The 23,057-nt window shown below is 39.6% G+C and overlaps 1 protein-coding gene across 2 annotated transcripts in view; it reads left to right on the plus strand.

Annotated features, from left to right (window-relative positions):
• ST6GALNAC3 (ST6 N-acetylgalactosaminide alpha-2,6-sialyltransferase 3) overlaps positions 1-23,057 on the plus strand; it is a 667,044-nt gene that overhangs the window by 264,436 nt on the left and 379,551 nt on the right. Inside the window, exon 2 of one of the 2 annotated variants that reach the window (XM_004369071.2) lies at positions 16,888-17,082. The exons of the other annotated variant lie outside the window; for it this stretch is intronic. Coding sequence (XP_004369128.1) covers positions 16,888-17,082 — 195 coding nt within the window. The remainder of the gene's footprint in view (positions 1-16,887; positions 17,083-23,057) is intronic. 2 annotated transcript variants of the gene reach the window in all.

Raw genomic sequence — 23,057 nt, forward strand, 5'->3', positions numbered from 1 at the left:
CTTGACTGCTGCTTCCATGGGTGTTGATTGTGAATCCAAGTAAAATGAAATCCTTGACAACTTCAATCTTTTCTCCGTTTATCATGATGTTGCTTATTTGTCCAGTTGTGAGGGTTTTTGTTTTCTTTATGTTGAGGTGTAATCCATACTGAAGGCTGTCGTCTTTGATCTTCATCAGTAAGTGCTTCAAGTCCTCTTCAATTTCAGCAAGCAAGTTTGTGTCATATGAATAACGCAGGTTGTTAATGAGTCTTCCTCCAGTCCTGATGCCCCGTTCTTCTTCATATAGTCCAGCTTCTCGGATTATTTGCTCAGCATACAAATTGAATAGGTATGGTGAAAGGATACAACCTTGATGCATGCCTTTCCTGACTTTAAACCATGAAGTATCCCCTTTTTCTGTTTGAACAACTGTCTCTCGATATATGTACAGGTTCCTCATGAGCACAATTAAGTGTTCTGGAATTCACATTCTTCGCAATGTTATCCATAATTTGTTATGATCCACACAGTTGAATGCCTTAGCATAGTCAATAAAACACAGGTAAACATCTTTCTAGTATTCTCTGCTTTCAGCCAGGATCCATCTGACATCAGCAGTGATATTCCTGGTTCCATATCCTCTTCTGAATACGGCTTGAATTTCTGGTAGTTCCCTGTGGATATACTGCTGCAGCTACTTTTGAATGATCTTAAGCAAAATTTTACTTGCATGTGATATTAATGATATTGTTCAATGATTTCTGCATTCGGTTGAATCACCTTTCTTTGGAATAGGCATAAATATGGATCTCTTCCAGTAGGTTGGCCAGGTAGCTGTCTTCCAAATTTCTTGGCATAGACGAGTGAGCACTTCCAGTGCTGCATTCGTTCGTTGAAACATCTCAATTGGTATTCTGTCAATTCCTGGCACCTTGTTTTTCACCAATGCCTTCAGTGCAGCTTGGACCTCTTCCTTCATTGCCATCGGTTCCTGAACGTATACTACCTCCTGAAATGGTTGAAGGTCGACCAATTCTTTTTGGTATACTAACTCTGTGTATTCCTTGTATCTTCTTTTGATGCTTCCTGCATTGTTTAATATTTTCCCTGTAGAATCCTTCACTATTGCAACTTGAGGCTTGGATTTTTTCTTCAGTTCTTTCAGTTGAGAAATGCCAAGTGTGTTCTTCCCTTTTGGTTTTCTATCTCCAGGTCTTTGCACATGTCATTATAATACTTTCCTTTGTCTTCTCAAGCTGCCCTTTGAAATCTTCTGTTCGGCTCTTTTACTTCATCATTTCTTCCTTTCACTTTAGCTACTCAACGTTCAAGAGCAAGTTTCAGAGTCTCTTCTGACATCTGTTTTGGCCTTTTCTTTCTTTCCTATCTTTTTAGTGACCACTTGCTTTCTTCATGTATGATGTCCTTGATATCATTCCACAACTCATCTGGTCTTCAGTCATAGTGTTCAGTGCATCAAATCTATTCTTGAAATGGTCTCTAAATTTAGGTGGGATAGACTTAAGGTCATACTTTGGCTCTTGTGGACTTGTTCTAATTTTCTTCAGTTTCAACTTGAACTTGCATATGAGCAATTGAGGGTCTGTTCCACAATTGGTCCTTGACCTTGTTCTGACTGATGATAACTGAGTTTTCTATTGTCTCTTTCTACAGATGTAGTCGATTTGATTCCTGTGTATTCCATCTGGTGAGGTCCACATGTATAGTCACCATTTATGTTGGTGAAAAAGGGTATTTGCAATGAAGAAGTTGTTGGTCTTGCAGAATTCTGTCATGCGATCTCTGGCATTGTTTCTATCACCAAGGCCGTATTTTCCAACTATCAATCCTTTTTCTTTGTTTCCAACTTTTGCATTCCAATCACCAGTAATTATCAGCGCATCCTGATTGCATGTTCGATCAATATCAGACTGAAGAAGTTGGTAAAAATCTTCGATTTCTTCATCTTTGGCTTTAGTGGTTGGTGCGTATGCTTGATAATAGTCGCATTAATTGATAATTGATACGACTATTAGCAATCATATTAAACCAGAAAAACCAAACCCATTGCTGTAGAGTCAGTTCTGACTCAGGGAGACCACATGTGTGTCAGAGTAGAACTGTGCTCCATAAGATTTTCAATGGCTGATTTTTCGGAAGTAGTTCACCAGGCCTATCTTCTGAGATACTTGTGTGGACTTGAACCTCCTACCTTGGGTTAGCAGCCAAGTGCTTAACCATTCGCACCACCCGGGGATTCCAGCAATCATATTAGGTAGGTACTATTATTTTTCCCAATTTCAGATGAGAAAATGGAGACATAAAAAAATTAAGCAATTTGCCCAAGGTTGCATATATTGACTCATTTCATGTAATGTAACCACGCTGAGTCTACAAGGTAGGCTCCTGTGATAATCTGTTTCATCCTTGTAAAGTACTTGGAGCAGTGCTTGATACTTGGTAAGCACACAGCAAACTGTCACAAGTTCACTCCCTCTAGAAAACGGGCCATTGTCCTTATTGGAGGGACAAGATATCCTTTTGTTATCCATTTCTCCTTCCATGATGTGAGATTCTAGCTTTAAGTGTTATCATCCTCAGACAAGAGTAGATTTTCTAAAAAAATATGAATTCTCATAAATCTTTTCTTTATATGCCGTATAAAGGATGTCACTCTAAGCAGGTTTACTACCATTCAGATTTACAAGTTCTATCTATTACAAGAGCTTCAAAGAAATTCTCAGTAAAAAGTCCAGTTTATCAAATACTCAGGTTCTTCTCACTTCACTTTATATTCCCCATCCTAATCCTTTCTCCCACCCCTCCACTATACCCACATCAATTATACCTAGAAATCTTCAAGGAAAGTGAATTAAAAGGGAAAGAAAATAATAATTTGTGTTTTTTTTTTTTTTTTTTACTTCTAATGGAAAATATTTTTTTCTAGTGATCATAATCTGAAATCTTTCAGATAATTACCACTTAGAAAAGAATGGTTTTTAAAATTCCTCCTTCTTTTCTTCTTTCCGTCCTTCCTTCTTTCATTTTTTCCACACATATTTACTGAGTATCTTCTAAGTTCAAGACACTGTGCATGGTGCTACCTATATGAGAGACGTATGAGAGATGATTCTTAGCCTTTGTTCATGTCCTCAAAGAATTTTCAAAGACAAAAGTTACAGGGGAATCTTTCCTTCCATCCCTCCTCCTTCCTCCTTTCTTTCTTCCTCCATTCTCTTTCTCTACCCAACCAACCCACTCCACCCTCATCCATGAACTGGAAGCCAGGGAGGAATAAAGAGAGCTTTAAGGAGGAAAAGCTTTTGAGCTGAGTTATATTTGAACTTGTGGAGACAGGGATGGTAGAAGACAGTGGGGGATGAGGGGTAGCAGGGCTGGACACAGAGGAGCACATGGACAAATCACAGAAACTGAGTAGAGCAGGGCTTTGGGGAATAATGATAAGTCCAGCTTGAAACATGGAGGGCATGAAAGGGAGAGATGGGAGATGGGACTTTCAAGCAGCCATCCTTCCGTTATTTCCCTGGTTATAGAGAGAATTATGTGAGGTGATGGGTCTGGAGGTGCTGGAAAAGAAAAGATCAATGCAGTACAATGCAAGGTTGGGGAGATTCACAGAAGAATAAGAGGTCCAAGTTGGTGTCATCATCATAGTCTTAATCATTGTCACTCTCATTTTTATCATGATAACTGTTGGCAGGACTCCATCCCCAATGACACTAGGACCACCAGAATTTATTCTTTTGCTCCACCTTTGTGTTGCGAACACTTTGAAAGTAAGAACTGGATTTTAAGAGAGAAACTCATCTCTTTAGGAGTTAAAAAAAGGCAAAGCAGAGTCTTGCAGAAAGCAGATAAGTCCAATGAAGAATTTAAAGTAGTTGAGACTAAGACAAAGCACCTGGTCTGATTACTTCATTGTCCCTGGTTAGTTAGTACTTCTCTTCCCTTGACAGAATGCCCAGGGCACAGGGAGAGAACCTGACTGAGGGCAACATGCAGACTAGAACATATTTCTTCCTATAAGTACCAGGATTCAGTGAGAAAAAAGATAACTTCCGGGGCATCAGCCCAGTCTCTGATGTTCTCATCATTAAATTGCCCTTTGGATTCACTTTCTGTGTGTCCGTCTGTCCAGCCACACTGAGAGACTGCTTTCTAGACCCTTCATTCTACATATTCAATATCAATCTTTAACTCTGTATCTTGTGTTTCTGAAGAACTTTGATTCCTTATTGCTGTATAAAAGGACATATACTGAAGCAATATGATAAAGATGAAGAGGCAAAATGAGATAAAACCGGTTTTATATAATTCTGCAAAATGAAATAAACTCAGTGAATGTAGCCATGGTTGTTTTCATTTGATATTGTAAAAGTTTAAAAATTAATCAGGCCAGGGAAATCTAAATCCACTCCTCAAATAAAATAAGAAAAATGTGCAGGCATATTAAAAACTCATTGAAGTTTCTCATTATGGTTTAAAAATAGGTACTAGAAAGTTCAGTGTGACCTCTTATCACGCTCTCTGACAAACTCATGATGCTCATGTTAATGTGAACTTCTGTATAGTTTTTGCAGTGTTCTAGTTTTTATGGAAATGTCCTTTGGGAAAAAAAAATCCCCAAGGAAATTTGAGCCACCTGTAATGTTTCACCAGAACTAGGTTTTTGCACAGAATTATTTAAGACGATGGTGCCCATGAGAACCTTGTTGCCTTAGTTTTTGTTTGTTGGACTTATAATTCTTACTGGACTATAGCCATGTCCCAGGCTGGTCTTTGTGAAATGTGCTCCAAATTCTTTAGTTCACCATATTGAAGGTATTCTAACACTTTTAAACTATGGCTTTGTTTTGTTTTTTTACAAAACCATCAACATTTTACTGAATGTTTAGCTGAGTCTTCATTGACTGAAAGGATCATGGGATTGTGGAACTGACAAAAGAGGACATGCCTTTTCCATCATGCTGGTTCCTACAAACATCCACAATACTTTCACATCATTGACTGACAAAGGAAACCTGACATCCTCTAGTGGAAATGGAAGTATAATTGCTTTATCTGCCTTGAGTGCTAACCCATGGTACTTTGTGTTGTCTTATTAATACTGGAAATAAGGCCAGGTTTAGGTAAACGGAATTAAATTTTTCACACAAATTACTGATTTTGAAGTAAATTCAATTACCATGCTTCAGGTCAACCTTTTAATTTTCCATATGATTTAGGTATTGTTTATTAACCAACTGTGTTGTTAAATTTATTTAGAACTGGTACAAGTTTTTAAAATTTCTGAACCAGTTCTATTAAGAGCTTTTTCATTGGTATGAGTAGCAATTAACAACCTAGTAAATTCATCAACTAGGGGGGCAGTGATGGTTCACTGGTAGAATTCTCGCCTTCCATGCAGGAGACCCGGGTTCAAGTTATGGCCAATGCACCTCAATATAGCAACTACCTGTCATTGGAGGCTTGTGTGTTGCTATGATGCTGGACCTGTTCCAGTGGAGCTTCCAGACTAAGAAGGACTAAGGAAAAAGGTCTAGTGATCTATTTCTGAAAATCAGCCAGTGAAAAGAGTATGGATCACAATAGTCTGATCCACAACTGATCATGAGGTTGGCATAGGACCAAGCAGTGTTTAGTTCTGTTGTGCATGGGGTTGCCCTGAGTCGAGGGCCCACTCAGCAGCAGCTAACAACAGTTTGTACACTAAAGCACAGGCTCTGCAATCATTATATCTGAGTTCAGGACTTGCCTTTACCACTTACTCACTGTGTGACCTTGAGTAAGCCACTTAACCTCTCTACACCTCTTATTTCTTTGTCTGAACAATGAGGATTATATAAATATTACTGCAACTGATAACACACTCTAAGTATTATCTTCTGTTACGATTATGATTATTACTCATGCATATACACTCCACTGACACTTTATTCCCAGTACCCCTACTAGGAGAAGAAAAGGCAATCTCTGAAAGTAACAATTGTGAGTTTTCATATTGGTAATTAAATGTCAGTGCATAATATCTGACAAGGTGGTCCATTGTGGCTCTTGTCATTGTTTTTCCCAAACGGGTCTTACATAGCTCCCATCCACTGGCCACACCATCTCCAAACTGAATCTGTAAAATCAAATCTGATCCTGTCTATCCACATATAGATTCCTTCTTTGGATTCTATAGTGTAAGTTCAGACTCCTTGGCATGATAAACAAGATCTTCCATGAGCAGATCCACTCCTGCTTCTTTAGCTCCACTCTCTCTACCCACTTCAAAGCCTAGTCTTAAAAATCTGTTTCTTTTACCTTCACACATCTTCTTCATAAGCCTCCTGGATTCTGACATGGCTGCTCATTCTCCCGTGTTGACCTTGTTTGACCTTCACTATTCTTCTAACCTCATCAATGAATCTATCACCAGCTATGCCTCCTAAGGCTGCCCATGACAAGATGTGTTTTCTCAACCCACCCAGGACTTCCCACCTATTTATTACCCTCTTTTCCTTATTCCTCACCCCAAATATGAGTGAAATTTCCCCAGAGTTCACTTTAGTTTAATAAACAGAATCCAAACAGACTGCTGGTTCAATAGATAAAAAGAAACAAATGAAGGTTTTAGTTATATAATCTGAGCTTTGCTAATTCATCCTTGTGCAAATGGGAAAAGCCTTTACTGTATTCAGGGAGAACCATATTTGGAACTCAGCCACTGGCATAAGGTAGAATTATATTGATATCAAGTTTTTATATGGGAGAAAAATCAGAATTTGATAAGATCACAAATAAGCAATGGTAGGAACTCATTAATATGTGAGATGATTGAGCACTGATGTAAACAATACAATTGATGCTATATTTCATATTTATTATTGGTAAACAAAAGCATATGGACTAAAGTGTACACCATTTTACCTTGGTAAGCAGCTACTTCAGCTATCAAATCTTATTATTTAAATAGAAAAATACATCTTTATACTACTATTATCATTTATGAAAGAAAACAAAAAAATCTAGCAACTAACTGGTTAAAACCTAATTCAATTGTAGAAAGAATAAAAGCATACAAATATTAATATAGCTTGCATATTTGGTAACTCCAAATCTCTGCAATTGTGTTCTTTTCCCAAATCATGAATTCTCAGTAGGTTTTGTTTTGAAATGGGTACCTCTGCTATAAAGTCTGATAAATGATTTCCCAACTCTAAAGAGCAAGCAACTGCAATGCCACATTTTTGATGCATATTTTTGCAGCACAGAGGGGATTAGATTCTAAATGTCTCAGCCGTTAAAGGCCCCTTCAGACTTGCCCAAAACAAAGGAAAAAAAAAAAAAAGGAAAAAGCTTTCCCTAAAGCAATTCATCAGATCTATTTGGGCTCAGTGACATTCTCTTCAAGCGTGTATGGATAAGCTACACAGAATAGTTCAAGAGTTTGCAGCTGCTTGGAATATTCGAGGAAAAGGTATCTCTAGTTCTTATTATGCATTCGCATGGACTGGCCAATGCCCTGCAACTGGTGAATGTCTGCCAAGGATCTGACAATTAGTAACTATAATAATAATATTCTGTTTCTTGAGTGCTGCTGTGTGCCTGGATTGTGCTCATTTAATGTCTCATTTAATGTTGACACTTATATTAAGTAAATGAGTTTTTACTAACGTTATGTCTGTTTTCTACAGAATAAAAAGGTGTTGAATTGAGTCTTATATATGATAAACTCCACAAGTACTTACAGTTGTTTTCCTTAATCTAATTGTTGATTGTTGAATCCAGGGCTTTGAACCGATTAATTCTGGTTTAACCGCTGCTGAGAATCTACATTTCCACCCCAGATATACTGAATCAGAATCTACAGTTTAACAAGATCCTCAGGTGATTCTTATATATAATAAATTTTGAGAACCGCTGCTCTACTAGTAGTTCTCAGAATTAGTCCCTAGTCAGCAGCATTAACATTGCCTGGGGACTTGTTAGAAATGCAAATTCTCAGCCAGGGTTCAAACCCCAAACTGGTTTGAAGCCCTGGTTGAATCTAACCAATGAGGGAAAAATTAGCATCCTTTTGATGCTCTGAGTATTTTAATAAAGGCAGAAGCGATCACTTTCATAAACAAATTGTTAGACATAAAATGTGTAAACAGGAAAAGCCCTGTAATTTTCTTTTTTTTTTAATTTTAAAAATTATTTGGTTATTTTTCTTCTATTGAGTTTGGCCACATCATTTGATATTTGGGAGTTTGGACATTTTCTTTTTAATTTTTTTTTTATTGTACTTTAGATGAAGGTTTACAGAACAAATAGTTTCTCATTAAACAGTCAGTACACGTATTGTTTTATGACATTGGTTAACAACCCCACGATATGTCAACACTATCCCTTCTTGACCTTGGAGGGCCTTTTTTTTGGTGAAAATGTACATAGCCAAAGTTACACCATTTCAGAAGTTTCTACATGTACAATTCAGTGACATTGATTACATTCTTCCAGTTGTGCTGCTATTCTCACTATCCTATTCCAAATTATTCCATCACCATTATCTTCAACTCACTGTCCCCTAGGCTTCCATCAAAACTTTTGAGTTGCTGTTGTGAATTGGATCTCACATAGATACTTCTTTCTTTTTTTTTCGTATCTTAGATGAAGGTTTGCAGAACAAATAGTTTCTCATTAAACAGTACGCATATTGCCCTATGACAATGGTTAACAACCCCACGACATGTCAACACTGTCTCTTCTCAACCTTGGGTTCCCTATCCTCAGTTTTCCTGTCCCCTCCTGCCTTCTAGTCCTTGTCCCTGGACTGCTGTGCCTCATTAGTCCCATTTTGTTTTATGAGGCTGTCCAGTCCCCGGCTGAACGGTGAACTTCTGGAGTGACTTCATCACTGAGCTAAAAGGGTGTCTGGGGGCCATACGCACGGGGTTTCTGCAGTCTGTCAGGCCAGTAAATCTGGTCATTTTTTTGTGAGTTAGAATTTTGTTGTACATCTGTTTCCAGCTCTGTCCAGGACCCTCTATTGTAATCCCCGTCAGATCAGTCAGTGGTGGTAGCCAGGCACCATCTAGCTATACTGGACTCAGTCTGGTGGAGGCCGGGGTAGCTGTGGTCCATTAGTCCTTTAGACTAATCTTTTCCTTGTATCTTGTTCTCTTCATTCTCCCTTGCTCCTGAAGGGGTGAGACCAGGGGAGTATCTTAGATTGCTGCTCACAGGCTTTTAAGATCCCAGACACTACTCACCAAGGTAGAATGTAGAGCATTGTCTTTATAAGCTGTGTCATGCCAATTGAGCTAGATGTTCCCCGAGACCATGGTCTCCACAGCCCTCCACCCAGCAATTCAGTCCCTCAGGGAGTTTGGAAGTGTCTATGGAGCTTCCGTGACCTATCCTTGTACAAGCTGTGCTGGCTTCCCCAGTATTGTGTACTGTCTTAACCATTCACCAAAGTTACCACTTATCTATTTTCTATTTAGTTCCCCCGCCACCCCTTCCATCCCTTGTAACCAACAAAGATTGTTTCTTTTTGTGTGTAAACTTTTACATGGATTTTTACAGTAGAGGTCTCATACAATATTTGTCCTTTCGTGATTGACTTATTTCACTCAGCATAACATCATGCAGTTTCATCCATGTTATGATATGCTTCACAGATTCATCATTGTTCTTTATCTTTGCATAATACTCTATTGTGTGTATGTACCATAGTTTGTTTATCCATTCGTCTGTTGATGGACATCTAGGTTGTTTCCATCTTTTCGCTGTTGTGAACAGTGCTGCAATGAATGTGGGTGTGCATATGTCTATTCGTGTGATGGCTCTTATTTCTCTAGGATATATTCCTAGAAGTAGGATTGCATTTTGTAGTGCTTTTTTTGTGGTGCTGACGTTTCCTTTGTTCCTCTGACTCTCCTGTGCTGAGTTCCTTTTGTTTCTGGATTTTTTTTTCCATTTCTTTTGTTTTTATAGGTTTAGATTCTACTGAGACTTTATCTTTTTCTTCTTTATTTTCATGAGGTTTGTTGGTTTTCTTTGTGGTTACCTTGAAATTTACCCTTATCTTCCTAGATTTGAATCAGTCTATTATTACTTGGTATCGCCTTGCCTTCCTCTCCACTAGAAGGTTCTATACCTACACCATTTATTCCCTCTTTTATTGTTCTGACACTGTTGTCGTTTACAGATTAATCTCTCTGGTTCCCTGTTGTAATTCTTTTGGTTTTGCATAGCCCTTACGAGTTCATTTCCTAGGTTGGTATGTGCCTAGTACAATCCTGTGTCCTTTATTCAGCCTGTTGCCTGATGTTGTTCGTTCTCAGATCGAAGGACTCCCTTTAAAAGTCTTGTAAGTTTGGTTTGGTTTTTACATAGTCCCTTAACTTCTGTTTTTCTGGGAATGACCTAATTTCACCATCATATTTGAACAAGAGTTTTGGAGGACATATTATTCTTGGCTGGCAATTTTTTTCTTTCAAGGTTTTATATATGTCATCCCATTGCCTTCTTGCCTGAATGGTTTCTACTGAATAATCCAAGCTTAGTCTTATTGTTTCTCCTCTGTATGTAACTTTTTGTTTTTCTTGAGCTGCTCTCAAGATTCTTTGTTTGTCTTTGGTTTTATCGAGTGGGGTTATGATATGCCTTGGTGATTTTCCTTTGGGTTCTATCCTACATGCGGTTTGTTGAGCTTCTTGGATGGTCAGCTTTTCATCTTTCATGATATTGGGGAAGTTTTCTGTCAGCAATTCTTCAGTGATCCTCTCTGTGTTTTCTGTTTTCTCCCCCTGTTCTGGAACTCTGGTCACTTGCAGCTTTTTGCTTTTGATTGTATCCCACATAATTCTCAGGGTTTCGTCATTTTTCTGCATTCTTTTTTCTGATTTTTCCTCAGAGTTGTAGCCAATTGTTTGTCTTCAGTTTCGCTGATCCTATCTTCCATCATTTTAAACCTACTTCTCAGCCCTTTTATGACACTGTCCATTTCTGAAATCTTGTTATTTATCTTTTGGATTTCTAATTGTTTTGGTATGATTTCTAGTTATGAATTTATTTTAGCATTTTGTTCCTGTATTATTTTCTTGAATTCTTCCATTTTTTGTCTGTATTTTCCATGAATTTGTCTGCCTTTTCCATGAATTTGTCTATTTTTTCCTCATTTTTGTCTGCTTTTTGCTTCAACTCTTGGATAATTATGGACATTAGAGATTTGAATTCCCTATCAGTTAGTTCTAGTGCCTTTTCTTCTACTGGAAGGTCATCTGGTGTTTTATTTTGGGCACTACTGGAACCATCCTGTCCTGTTTTTCTAAATGTTTTGATATTGTCTGCTGTCTTTGGGGCATTGAGTGGTTATTTTTCTCATTTATTGATTGTAGATTTGTTTTATCCTGCTTTTTTGTTTTATTTGGTTATGTCTGAGCAGGCAGGCTGTGTGTTCTTTGTTGTTTGCTCGTCTGTGGGCATGATACTTTTCACCTCGTTCTCCAATGGGCAGGGTCAGTCACTCAGGTATGGCACAGCAGGGCAGGTCCAGCTGAAGGGGAGTTGCTGGGATGGGTTTGTGGCATGTACCAGGGCTAACAGTGCAGACCAGGAATCAGTGCAGGGCAGGTTACAGTAGGCCAAGCCTGTGCTGCTTGGAGTGTGATGTTCAGCGCATGGTGCAGGTAGGCAGGAAGGAGGGGGTTGATTGTGATGTGTGGAGCTAAGATGGGTGTGGGAAAGATGAGAGAGAGGAGAGAGGAACGGGAGCCAAAAACATACACACGAAAAAGAGTGCTAAGGGAGCTCGCTATTGGAGTGGAGAGATGAGTGACTGAGAAATGAGGAAAAACAAAAATGAAAAAAAAAAAGAAAAAGGGTAAAAGAAAAAAATGAATAAATCGAGAAACTGGAAATAAAGAAAGACAAAAAGGGAATAAGCGAGAGTAAAGAACAAAATAAAGAAACAACAACAACAACAAAAAAAGAAAAACAAGAAAAAAGAAATGCCCCCAGGATGTCCCTGTGCATCTGCACAGAGTAAGGGAGTAGCTTCCAAGCCGCATGGTACTGCCCAGCTAGAAGGGACTCCCAAGCCAAGAAAAGAAAAAGAAAACAAACAAACAAATCAAAACAGAACAGATCAGAGCAAAGAAACAAAAAAGCCCCGGGGGTCTCACCAACATGGCAGCATGGGTCGGGAAGCAGTTTCACAGTTGAGCGGTGTTTTGCAGCCTTTCAGGAAGAAGCAAAGATGGCGCACGGAGCCAGGTATTTTAGAGAAAGGAGGGAGGTGGTGAGAGGTAAGGAAGAAATCTAAAGAAGCAGAAAAAAGCAACACCAGCAGTAACAAAAGGCACTCAGGGAGCTGGCCAGTGGGGATAGGTGGAATCCAAGTGACACTGGGTTGAAGCTGATTCTTCCCGGCCAAGTGACTGTGGCTGCAGAAAGTAGAGGAGGCTAAGTGGGGGTGAAGAAGGGGGCGGCGGTGGGAAAGCCTATATCCTGGTTACCGGTTGTTCTGTCTCCTGCTAGAAGCTCCGTGAAGCTGCTTTCTCATACCCCCTGTTCACTGATCTCTGATAGGAGTCCAAGAAGGCGGATCCATGCTGCGGTAGCTGATAGGGGACCTCTGCATGTATCTCTCTTTGCTCTCTGTTCTCGATCTCTTGGTCAGTTTCTTATTCCATTCGGTGCTTGGCTGCTTTATCTCTTCATTTGATGCTTAGGGTTTCAGGATTGATGTGTGACTCTGTTTGACTTAGTTTTTCTGATCTTTGCTGTGGAGGGATTGCATGGTGCTTCTAACTATAGCACCATGGTGCCCGGATATCTGAGCCCTGTAATTTTCTGAGTGTTGATGGACTCAAAACATTTACTAGAACAAGCCACGGATGGAACAAATTTATTGATGGAGTAAGTCCGACAACTGGAAACAAGGCTTTGTGGTATGTTAAATGGCAATTTCAAATAAAATTAAGTGACTGATACATCTTCACTTGAGTAGAAAGTAAAGTATCATTTAAAATTATAGAACACAGCACTTTTATGCTTTTATCCTTTCATTGTTTTAATGTAAGGTAGACGAGACAGATACCATATTTTTACCAAAATAATGTGTGCTTTCTACATTTGTTTGCCAGCTGTGTCCTCCCCCGACAAAGTATTTTAGTAAGCACCACTATGCCAATGTTTTTTTTTTTAACATCTTGCTATACAAAAAATTAGTATAGTGCACTTATGAAGACCTTGAGCGGGGAGGGTGCAGTTGGCAAACAAATGTAGAAGTTTCAGGTTATTTGCATGAAAATACGGTGATGGTATCCAGCTTAATTTATCTGGTGTACTGTTTATTTCCCTATCATCATTTCCTGCCACATACCCTTCTTACCAAATGACTTGTAGGTTTCTGACCAAATCATGCCCTTTCAAATTTTTCTTGCTTAGCATATGTTGATTCCTCTGCCTGGAATGTCTTTCCCATATTCTCTTGGCTAACTCTTCATACTTCAGGACTCCATTTGAATACCATCTCCTCAGGGAAGCATTCCTGAATTGTCTTTCCCCCAACTACCCTCTGTCTCATTTCTGGGCTCCTACAGTGCCCTATGCATCCCTTCTTTACTTTTTTGATACATGGTGTTGTACTTTTCTATTTACTTCTCAGTTGCACTAAGTTGTGAGCTCTTTGGAAGCATAGCCATGTGTCTTTAGGTTTTATTTCTGTTTTTCAGCACCTAGTCAAGTAATACATACAGAGTATAGACTCAGTGAGTATGACTGGATGGAATGAATCCATTCATGAATATCATGCATTATCAATCCTTTGTTCTCCTTCTCCAGCTCTTATATCCCTACCACACACACACACACATACACACACACTCCCCTTCTCACTGCATTAAGGTGTCTGTAGACTTGTAACTGCCTCTTCATGGTTTTAGTTATAGTTGTTGTGGTTCAAGGTCATGGTCTGGCAGAAGTGACTCCTAGAAGAAAACACATTCATGTTGGGTTCTATTTTTCCCTTGACCCCTGGAGTACAAAATGTGAGCAGGTTATACCCTTTCTTGGGAAATTTCATGGTGATGTTATACCAGCACTATGAGGACACTTTCATGCTGAAAAAGAATATGGAAACAAGAAGAAAAGGAAAGAATTAGGGCCAGGCAACGAACCAGAAACTGGGCTGGAAGCCTGAGCCACGAAGGGAACACCGCAGGATACAATTCCAGGCAGAGCACATAGAGGTCTGAGTCTGGTTTCTGCTCGCTGTTTTTCCCCCTCACCCCTTCTGTGCTCATTACTTGGTTCCCTTTGATAGATCCTGGGAGACAGACATGGATTACCAGGGAGCAGGCTTTTACAATTGTGACTGAATTCCATTTTGAAGTTTCTCTCAAAATGGTTAATTTATTTTTCTCTCATGTGTGCATTATGTATGTGTTGCTAATTGTGATCAGGATTCAGAAAACCCTTTACGCCTTTTCCCCAAAGCCCCAGCCATACAATGTAGTGCAGAGACCAAGAGACCCATGCTGGGCTCTGGAACAGACAAAGGCACAGCTCCTATCTGGGTCTCCTTCAAAGCAAATTCCTGTTTTGCAACAAGCTGTTGGATGGCTATTAAAAAAAAAAAAAGGGTTCTCACCTGTTTACTGAATGGGTGACTGGCCTCTTTGCTTTTATTTAGCCATCTGTTCTGGTCTATGTCCCTCTCCACTTGTAAGATCCATCACTTCATTTAAGCTGTTAACTTGACACATTGCAAGGTTGTGGGCGTAATGGTTCCACAGAGGAGCAAATTAAAATGGTTTTTCATGATTAGAAGGTTAAATGAGGTAAGGCTGGGTAGTTAGTGGTGAGAAAAGGGGTTTTGAGGAGGCAGAGCTTAAGGGACTTTCAGGTGATTGGAAAATTAGGCTGGCTAGACAGAGGGATGGGGCTTGTACAAATTATAGAAGCTGAGCAAGAGCTAAGACTTGCTTTGGGTGTCTCGGACTTCTAGGATTTTGTTCTGCTGCCAGTTCAGAGGCTGAGACCCTGGGTTCAGGGAGGATACACGTGCTGGCTTTGGGCTTCTTATCTTCCCAGGGAGGTTCTGTTAAGAGCAAAGAGAAGCTTCTTCAATCAGAAAGTGGAACACTGCAAAAAAAAAAAAAAAAAGTTCAGTTATTACTAGAAATTTTTTTGACTTTTCTTAAGTTTGAAGATAAATCAGGGCCAATCCCAAGTTCACGAATGAATATTTCATTGTGTCTTCACCCTGGACTTCATGGCAGAATTGTTTCTGAGGTCTGCCTTTTGCTCTGCTCTCTTTCTTCTTGCACCAGACTTGACCTTCTATCTGATCCCTTGACGGCTCCACCCAGATAACCCACCTGTCCCCGAAATTAATACCTAGAAAGCCAAGGACTTTACCTTCCTATTCGTAAATCAGTCCCTGCTCTAAACACCCTGGGTCCTCCTGATTATTACCAGCTTATCGCAGTCACCTAGACACAAAATCTCAAGCTTTCCTGAATTTTATCTCTGCCACTTCTATCCAGTCAGTCGCCTGGTTCTGTTCCTTGCACCTAAATTGAGTTTCTCATGTCTTTTTCCACATTTTCATTCCCCCTGCCATTGCCCTGGTTTCCATCCCTTATTACCTCTGTCCTAGCCAATTTTAAAAGCCTCCTAACTAGTCTCTGCCTGCCTTTAGTCTTTCCCTGCTCCAAAACATCTTGAACACTGATGTTTGCTTTTAAGTTATAACTGTTACCTTAAAAAACATAAAGTAAACAAATCAACAAACAAGATTTTCTTTGACTTTCCATCACCAAGCAAACTCAGTTCAGATTTCTCAGCTTGGCATCTAAGGCTTTCCGCAATAAAGTTGTTATTTTTGTTTTTAGCTTTTTCTCCTCTGTGCTCAAGTAAAACAAACTGCTCCATGACTATGAATAACCTCACGTTTTCTTGCATCCTTGCTCATTTCCCTCTGCCTAGAAAGTTCTGCCCACCCATCTCTACTGATTAAAAGTGGTGTGTTTTATCAAGTTCAATCTCAAATGCCTCTCTGCTTCCCCTACTCAACCAGATGTAGTTGTTCCTTTTGTTCCATGGCAGTACATTTTAGGGGAAAGTTGTTCTACTTCTTGGCACAAATTTTTCCTCCTTTTATTGTAAGCTTTTTGAATGCTGCTTTTGCATATCCTGTAGCACTGGCAAAATTTCTTGCCCCTTGTACTAGTTAATGAAATAGACAATTGGCTAATAATGAGACCATGTCTACAAGAATGTGAAAAATTCATTCATTCATCCACATGTTCAGCAAGTATTTGTTGAATACTGACTATATGTAAGGCACAGTTTTGAGGACCTGGGATACGGAGAGCAATATGTTACCGTGTGTCCCAGTTCTCCTGGAACTCACAGTTACATGGAGACAAAGTTACAGAGACATTTATACAGTGAAAAAAGTAAGACAGTAGAAGCGCCTTCAAGGTGCCTTTTAGGTATGGGAGTGGACGAACTTCTTACCTCTATCAGGGTGGGTGAAGGTGAGGGTGAGGGGATGGTGGTGGGGAAGGGATTGAGCAGGTAGGCAGGGCTTCCTGGAGTTGGCAACGTCTGATTTGGGTTTTGAAAACTGAATAGGAGTTTTCAATGAGATGGGAAGTGAGAAAGGGTAGGGGTAGAATAGAGTGATAATCCAAGAAAGCTGCTCTATTTGCCCCCAGCGGCCCAGCACACTAAGGCAACCAGGTCACCAAATGAGCATTTTCTGTCTATAAGTGACATATCCTAAATGACAGAGTCCTTTGATCCTTCTGAAAGAAAAAGAGAGGGGAATAAAGAAACCTCCCTCTGTGACCGCTTTTGGTTGAAAGTTATTCATTCTTCTTTTTGAATGTTTTGTAGAGAAAGTCTGTGATTGCGGTGAGCTTCATAGCAGTGTTCCTCTTCCTGCTGGTCGTACGCCTTGTAAATGAAGTGAATTTCCCATTGTTGCTAAACTGCTTTGGACAACCTGGTGCAAAATGGATACCATTCTCCTACACATACAGGCGGCCCCTACGGACTCATTATGGATACATCAATGTGAGGACTCAAGAGGTAAGACCTCAGAGGGTTACCTAGGATTAGGAGGGTATCCATGGTAACAGCTTTTCTTTAGGAGCAAGATGGCTTCCAACTTACTGAACTCACCCTCTCTGCCCCATTGAGCTTCTTTGGGTCCCGGGCAACATCCTCTGTTTTCTCATTCTTAGATATTAACTGGCACCTGTCTAAAATCTGCTACCCTCCACATCAAATCTTCTGACTCACTCGGCTCATGTGGAGTTGGGGAAGCAATTACCTGTTTTCCTGGTGGTTTCTGGCATAACATACATATCTTTCTGTTTAGAAACTCTGATCAGCAGTTACCAGCTGGAGAACTGGCTGGCTTTATTTTCTGGAGGTCAGCTGGTTGGGGACAGCTCTTTATAGAACTTCAGAAAAGCATTTAAGCTCTTTAAAACTCTGTAATCCTTAGACCTGGAGCTAGAAAAGGCCAAGCTGATTTTAAAATTCGGAGTGGCTGCAGAGATAATGGGATTTAAAGAGTTTCCAAATTTAAAGGGGTTAAAATCATTTAAATCCTGTAATCACTGAACCTTGAAATCTTTGTAGCCAGTTGGTGGCAAGGAAAGAATGGAGACATATTGACAGCTATGAAGTGCACACTAGGTTAGTGCTTTTGCAAGTAAGTGCTTGTAGCATGAAGTAAAATAGAAACAATGAACCTGACAACATATGGGAAATGTGTAGACGTGACTGATAAAATTGGGTGCACTATTCGTTTCTATGGAGTGAGATGAATGTGAATAGTCATAGATGCAAAGTCCAAGCTTGTATGAAGTTGTTGGTGACAGAATTGTACGCCATGAACGTGGCTGCATTATGGGGGAGAGTTTTGGATCAGATCCCACTGAAAGGTCATTTTTGGAAAGATTCCAGAGAGAAGAGTCACACAGAGAATTCTACTCCTGTCTTAAGAGTTATTCTTAGCATCCTGGGAAGAATGTTGAAAGCTGGCTTGGTCCAACCCTTTTGTAGATAATATCATACCTGAGTCATCACTTCTCGTTGATGTGATTTTTAAAAAATTGTGTTTGTATCTTCAGGATTTACAGGCTTTTCATTAGACCTTTATAGCTAAAAAATAATAATAATAAAGGCACCCATTAATAGCATTGTCTTAGTCATCTAGTGCTGCTACAACAGCAATACCACAAGTGGATGGTTTTAATGAAGAGAAGTTTATTTCCTCATAGTCAAAGTAGGCTAAAAGTCCAAATTCAGGGCGTCAGCTCCAGGGGAAGGCTTTTTCTCTGTCGGCCTTCTTCTCTTCAGTGTTCCCCTGGACTAGGAGCTTCTCGGCACAGGGACCCCAGTCCAAAGGACGCGCTCTGCTCCCGGCACTGCTTTCTTGATGGTATGAGGTCCCCCTGTCTCTCTGCTCACTTCTGTCTTTTATATCTCAAGAGATTGCCTCAGGACACAATCCAGTCTTGTAGATCAGGTCCTGCCTTACTAACACAACTGCCACCCACCCTCCCTCATTAACATCATAGAGGCAGGTTTACAACATACAGGAAAATCACACTGTACCAGGAATCATGGCCTAGCTAAATTGATGCACACATTTTTTTGGCGGACATAATTCAAACCATGACAAGCATATACATTCTTAGGAAACTTGTTTGATGTTTATCCTTTAATTGGTTTTAAACTAATTTTTAAAAAGTGCCCATTGCATAAATTTGTTGAGTGTCCTAATAAATTGATTATCTGTATGAAAAATGTATCTCTCAGAGAATAGTTTGTCTCGCACTCATCTTTTGTTACTTTTATTTCTCCTTGTCATTTAATATACTATACTGGATCGTGTTAATCATTTCACAGGTGCATGTCACAGGTTGAAAATGAAACAATGTAACTACAGTGTCTCACAAATTACTCTCATGAGGGAAATCCCACTAAATATCAAAGACCTTTTAATTTGTTTTAATGTGAGTGAATTGGATTTTGGGGCCCTGGTGGCACAATGGTTAAGCGCTCAGCTGCTAACTGAAAGGTTGGCAGTTTGAACCTACCCAGTGGCTCAGTGGGGGAAAAAAACCTGGTGATCTGCTTCTGTAAGGATCACAGCCTAGAAAACCCTATGGGGCAGTTCTACTCTGTCACATGGAATCACCGGCAGTACCTAACAACAACAGCAAGGGAAAAAGTGACCTAGGGATGCAGTTATTTATTTAATTACTCATATTAACCAGGCTGCCTTTGACATTTTTTGGGTATAGTTTTTAACACAATGGCTTCACCTAAAGGTACTGATCATTATTTTCTCCTGCAAAAGTTGTTTCTTAGGAGGAAGTGTGCTTACTGAAGAATTCATACTCTGAGGAACATAGATATGGTTTGAGTCCCAGTTTTGACATGTACTAGTTTTATATTTGCTGTTGACCAGATTTCTTAACCTCTTTCTAGTTTCAGTGTCCTTATTGCAAAATAGGGACAGCAGGGTCAACTGAGCAAAGATATTAAGAGGAATAAACAGGAGAAAAATCATGAAGTTCCCAGACCCAAATCGATGCTCTGTGAATGAGTTTCTTTTGCTTCCACTGTATTCACCAGTTACAACTTGCAGTGCTCAGTATGATTAATGCCACAAAACCAAAGTCCAGCGTGCCAGAGTTTATATTTAAATATTAAAGATTTTGGACTCGGGGGCAATAAACTTATGAAAAAAGTACCTAACTGCATTAATAATCAGGGTTTTACAAATTAAAACCACAATGAGAGAGACAGGGAAAAAAAAGATATAACTACACACTAAACACCATATTGGCAAAAAATTAAGAATTCTGACAGTATTGGTGAGGATGTGGAACAACAAAAAACAGATGCTGTCAAGTCAGTTCTGACTCATGGCAACCCCATGTGTGTCAGAGTAAAACTGCTCCATAGGGTTTTCAATGGCTGATTTTTTGGAAGTAGGTTGCCAGACCTTTCTTCCAAGGCACTTCTGGGTGGGCTTGAACTGCAGACCTTTTGGTTTGCAGCTGAGTACATTAACCATTTTCACCAGAGGTAACAAATTAAGAATTCTGACAATATCAAGTGTTGATAAGGATGTGGAACAACAGAACTCGTATACACTAGTAGTAGGCGTATAAACTGGAACAACCATTTTGGAATACAGCTTTGCATTACCAAGTAAAGTTGGAGCTCTGCATACCCTATGCCCGCACATTTCCAAATAATCAATATATGCTGTAGAGATGCTTGTGCACGCGTGCACGGGGAGGCATGTAGAGAAGCATTGTTCGTAACATCCAGAACCTAAAAACAACCCAATTTTCTATCATCAGTAGAATGGATTAAAAATCAGGCTGTATTCATACACTGGAATACTGTACAGTAGTGAAAATGAAGAAACTACAGATGTGACATGTGACAGCATGAATGAATCTTATATAAATATAATTTTGAGCAAAAGATGTAAGAATAAAAGAATTCACACAGTGTGATTCCATTGATTGATCACAGGAATAGATAGAATGAAATGCTATTGCTCAGAGGCGAGGCATACATGTTGTTGTTGTGTGCTGTCCAGTCAGTTCCGACTCGTAGCAACCCTATATGACAGTGGAATTACCTCATAGGGTTTTCTAGGCTGTAATCTTTACGGAAGCAGATTGCTGGATGTTTTCTTCTACGGAGCTGCTGAGTGCTTTAACCATTGCACCACCAGGGCTTCTTAGAGACATACATAAAGCATAAAATAAAAGGAAATTATCATCATTTAAGTTAAAATATCAGTTACCTCTGAGAAAAGTGTGGGTTTTGTGATTGGGAAGGGTTTCTGGGATATTGGCAACATGCTGTCTCTTGTTCCACTTGGAGGTACCTGGGTGTTCACAACGTAATTATTTATTAAATATATGTTTATGTTTTATGCACTTTTTTGTGTGTCTATTTCATAATAAAACATTAAAAAGATATTCTGAACCCAGGAAGGATATTTATTGAGCACTTACTGTGTTCCAGGAATTACATGAAGCATTTCACCTAATTCAGCAACAAGAAATAACCTACAGAATAATTACCAGGGCCATGAGGGAAGGGGACAGGGGGAGCCGTGGTTTGAGAAGCAGTGAGTTTCTGTTTATGATCATGGGAAATTTGCCATCTATTAAGGGTAATGGTTGCACAACATGATTAATGTAATTGATATCACTAAGTATACCTGAAAAAGGTTGAAGTGACAAATACCATGTTTCATATATTTTCTACAACAATAAACATGCATTTCAAAAATAAATAAGTTAACAAGACACAATCAGATATTCAGCTGTCTAAACCAAACTAGAAATATTTGAAGTAGGCAATTTCATTTTATATTAAGACTAACAGATATACAGGCAACTTCTTTTTCTAGTTCTGGTCCATGCCTGATAGAGAGGCCTCAGATTATATCACGAGTGCAGGGATGAGCAGAAACTTATGCATGGAAGTTGAATGACAACATAGGAATGCTCAAGGAGAATAGAAGATTTCTTCCCAAACTCGAACAGTTCTAGGCTAGGAGGAAAGCAAATCTGGTGATTCTTTACCTTGCTCATCATTGATTTTATTATTTCTTCTGATAATCCTGCCCTATCCCCATGTCTGTACTTCACTCTTACTCTCAAATGGCTGCCCGTTGGTCCTCACCAAACAATTGACTTAAGGCACAATCCTTCCAAAAGATGGTTGCATTAAATAAGAGACTCAGGATGAAAAAATCTTCAAGGTCAAAGTGATATAGCAAAATGATAAGTGGTGGATTTGATGTTCTGAGAAAATAGCTGAAGAAAAAAAGATCCAGTTGCCTTAGAATCATTTCCATCTCATGGCAACCCCATGTTTGTCAGAGTAGAATGGTGCTCCATATGGTTTTCAATGGCTAACTTTTCAGAAGTAGGCTTTTCTTCTAAGGTGGCTCTGGGTGGATTGGAACCAACCTAATAGTTAGCAGCTGAGTGAATTAACCATTTGCACCATTCATAAGCTTACTGTTGAGATGATTCCAACTTATAGCGACCCTGTAGTATAAAGTAGAACTGCTTCATAGGGTTTCCAAGGCTGTAATTTTTACAGGAGCAGATTGCCAGGTCTTCTCTCCCATGGAGCAGCTGGCAGGTTCAAACTGCTGACCTTTCGGTTAGCAGCCAACTACTTAACCACTGCACCACCTAGGCTCCTTTGCACCACCCGTAATGACCCTCAAACCGTGCTTCAAAGGTAGGTACACTCCTATGTCTCTAGTCACTCTATTCTAACCCTAAGAAGGGTCAAAAGCTATGGCCAATCTGAGTCAAGTGGTTACCAAGCTGATCTGTTTATCTCAAGATCTTGGTCCTTGAGGTTTTCTCAGAAGTTACCTTCTCCTAAAATACACATGCTTTCTAGAAACAGCTAGACTTCCTAGAATTTTTTTTTTTTTTTTTTTTGACATGTAGACATGCCAAATGATTTCCAGACTAGAGAATCTGCAAACATGATCATGGTCGATGATGGTTTTATTGCATGATGTTCCAGCTGGGCCAAACATTGCTAGAACTAGACATAGATTTTAAGAGCCGAAATGTTTACAAGACAGATGTCTCCCCACTGCCATCTACAACCAAAAAGAAAAAAGAAAAACCAAACCCGTTGTTGTCGAGTTGATTCTGACTCCTGGCGATCCTATAGGACAGAGTAGAATTGCCCCATAGGGTTTCCAAGGAGCGGCTGGTGGATTCAAACTGCTGACGTTTTTTGGTTAGCAGACAAGCTCTTCACCCTTGTGCCACCAGGGCTCCATCTACAAGGAGGGAGGGCATTAGGTTGAAGATTTGGTGGACACTGTGGAGAGAGTTGGCTTTCTTAGAAGGAAAATCTGATTCTCTGGTTATCTTTAAAAATGAGATGATTTCTGGTCCCTTTGGATTGGCACAAGTGAGCTATAGGCAGTCTCATGAATCTGTGACAGTTTGTCTTAAGACCTCACATATAGTAAA

This window comes from Trichechus manatus, unplaced genomic scaffold, assembly GCF_000243295.1.
Source record: "Trichechus manatus latirostris isolate Lorelei unplaced genomic scaffold, TriManLat1.0 scaffold00003, whole genome shotgun sequence".
Classification (NCBI taxonomy): Eukaryota; Metazoa; Chordata; class Mammalia; order Sirenia; family Trichechidae; genus Trichechus; species Trichechus manatus.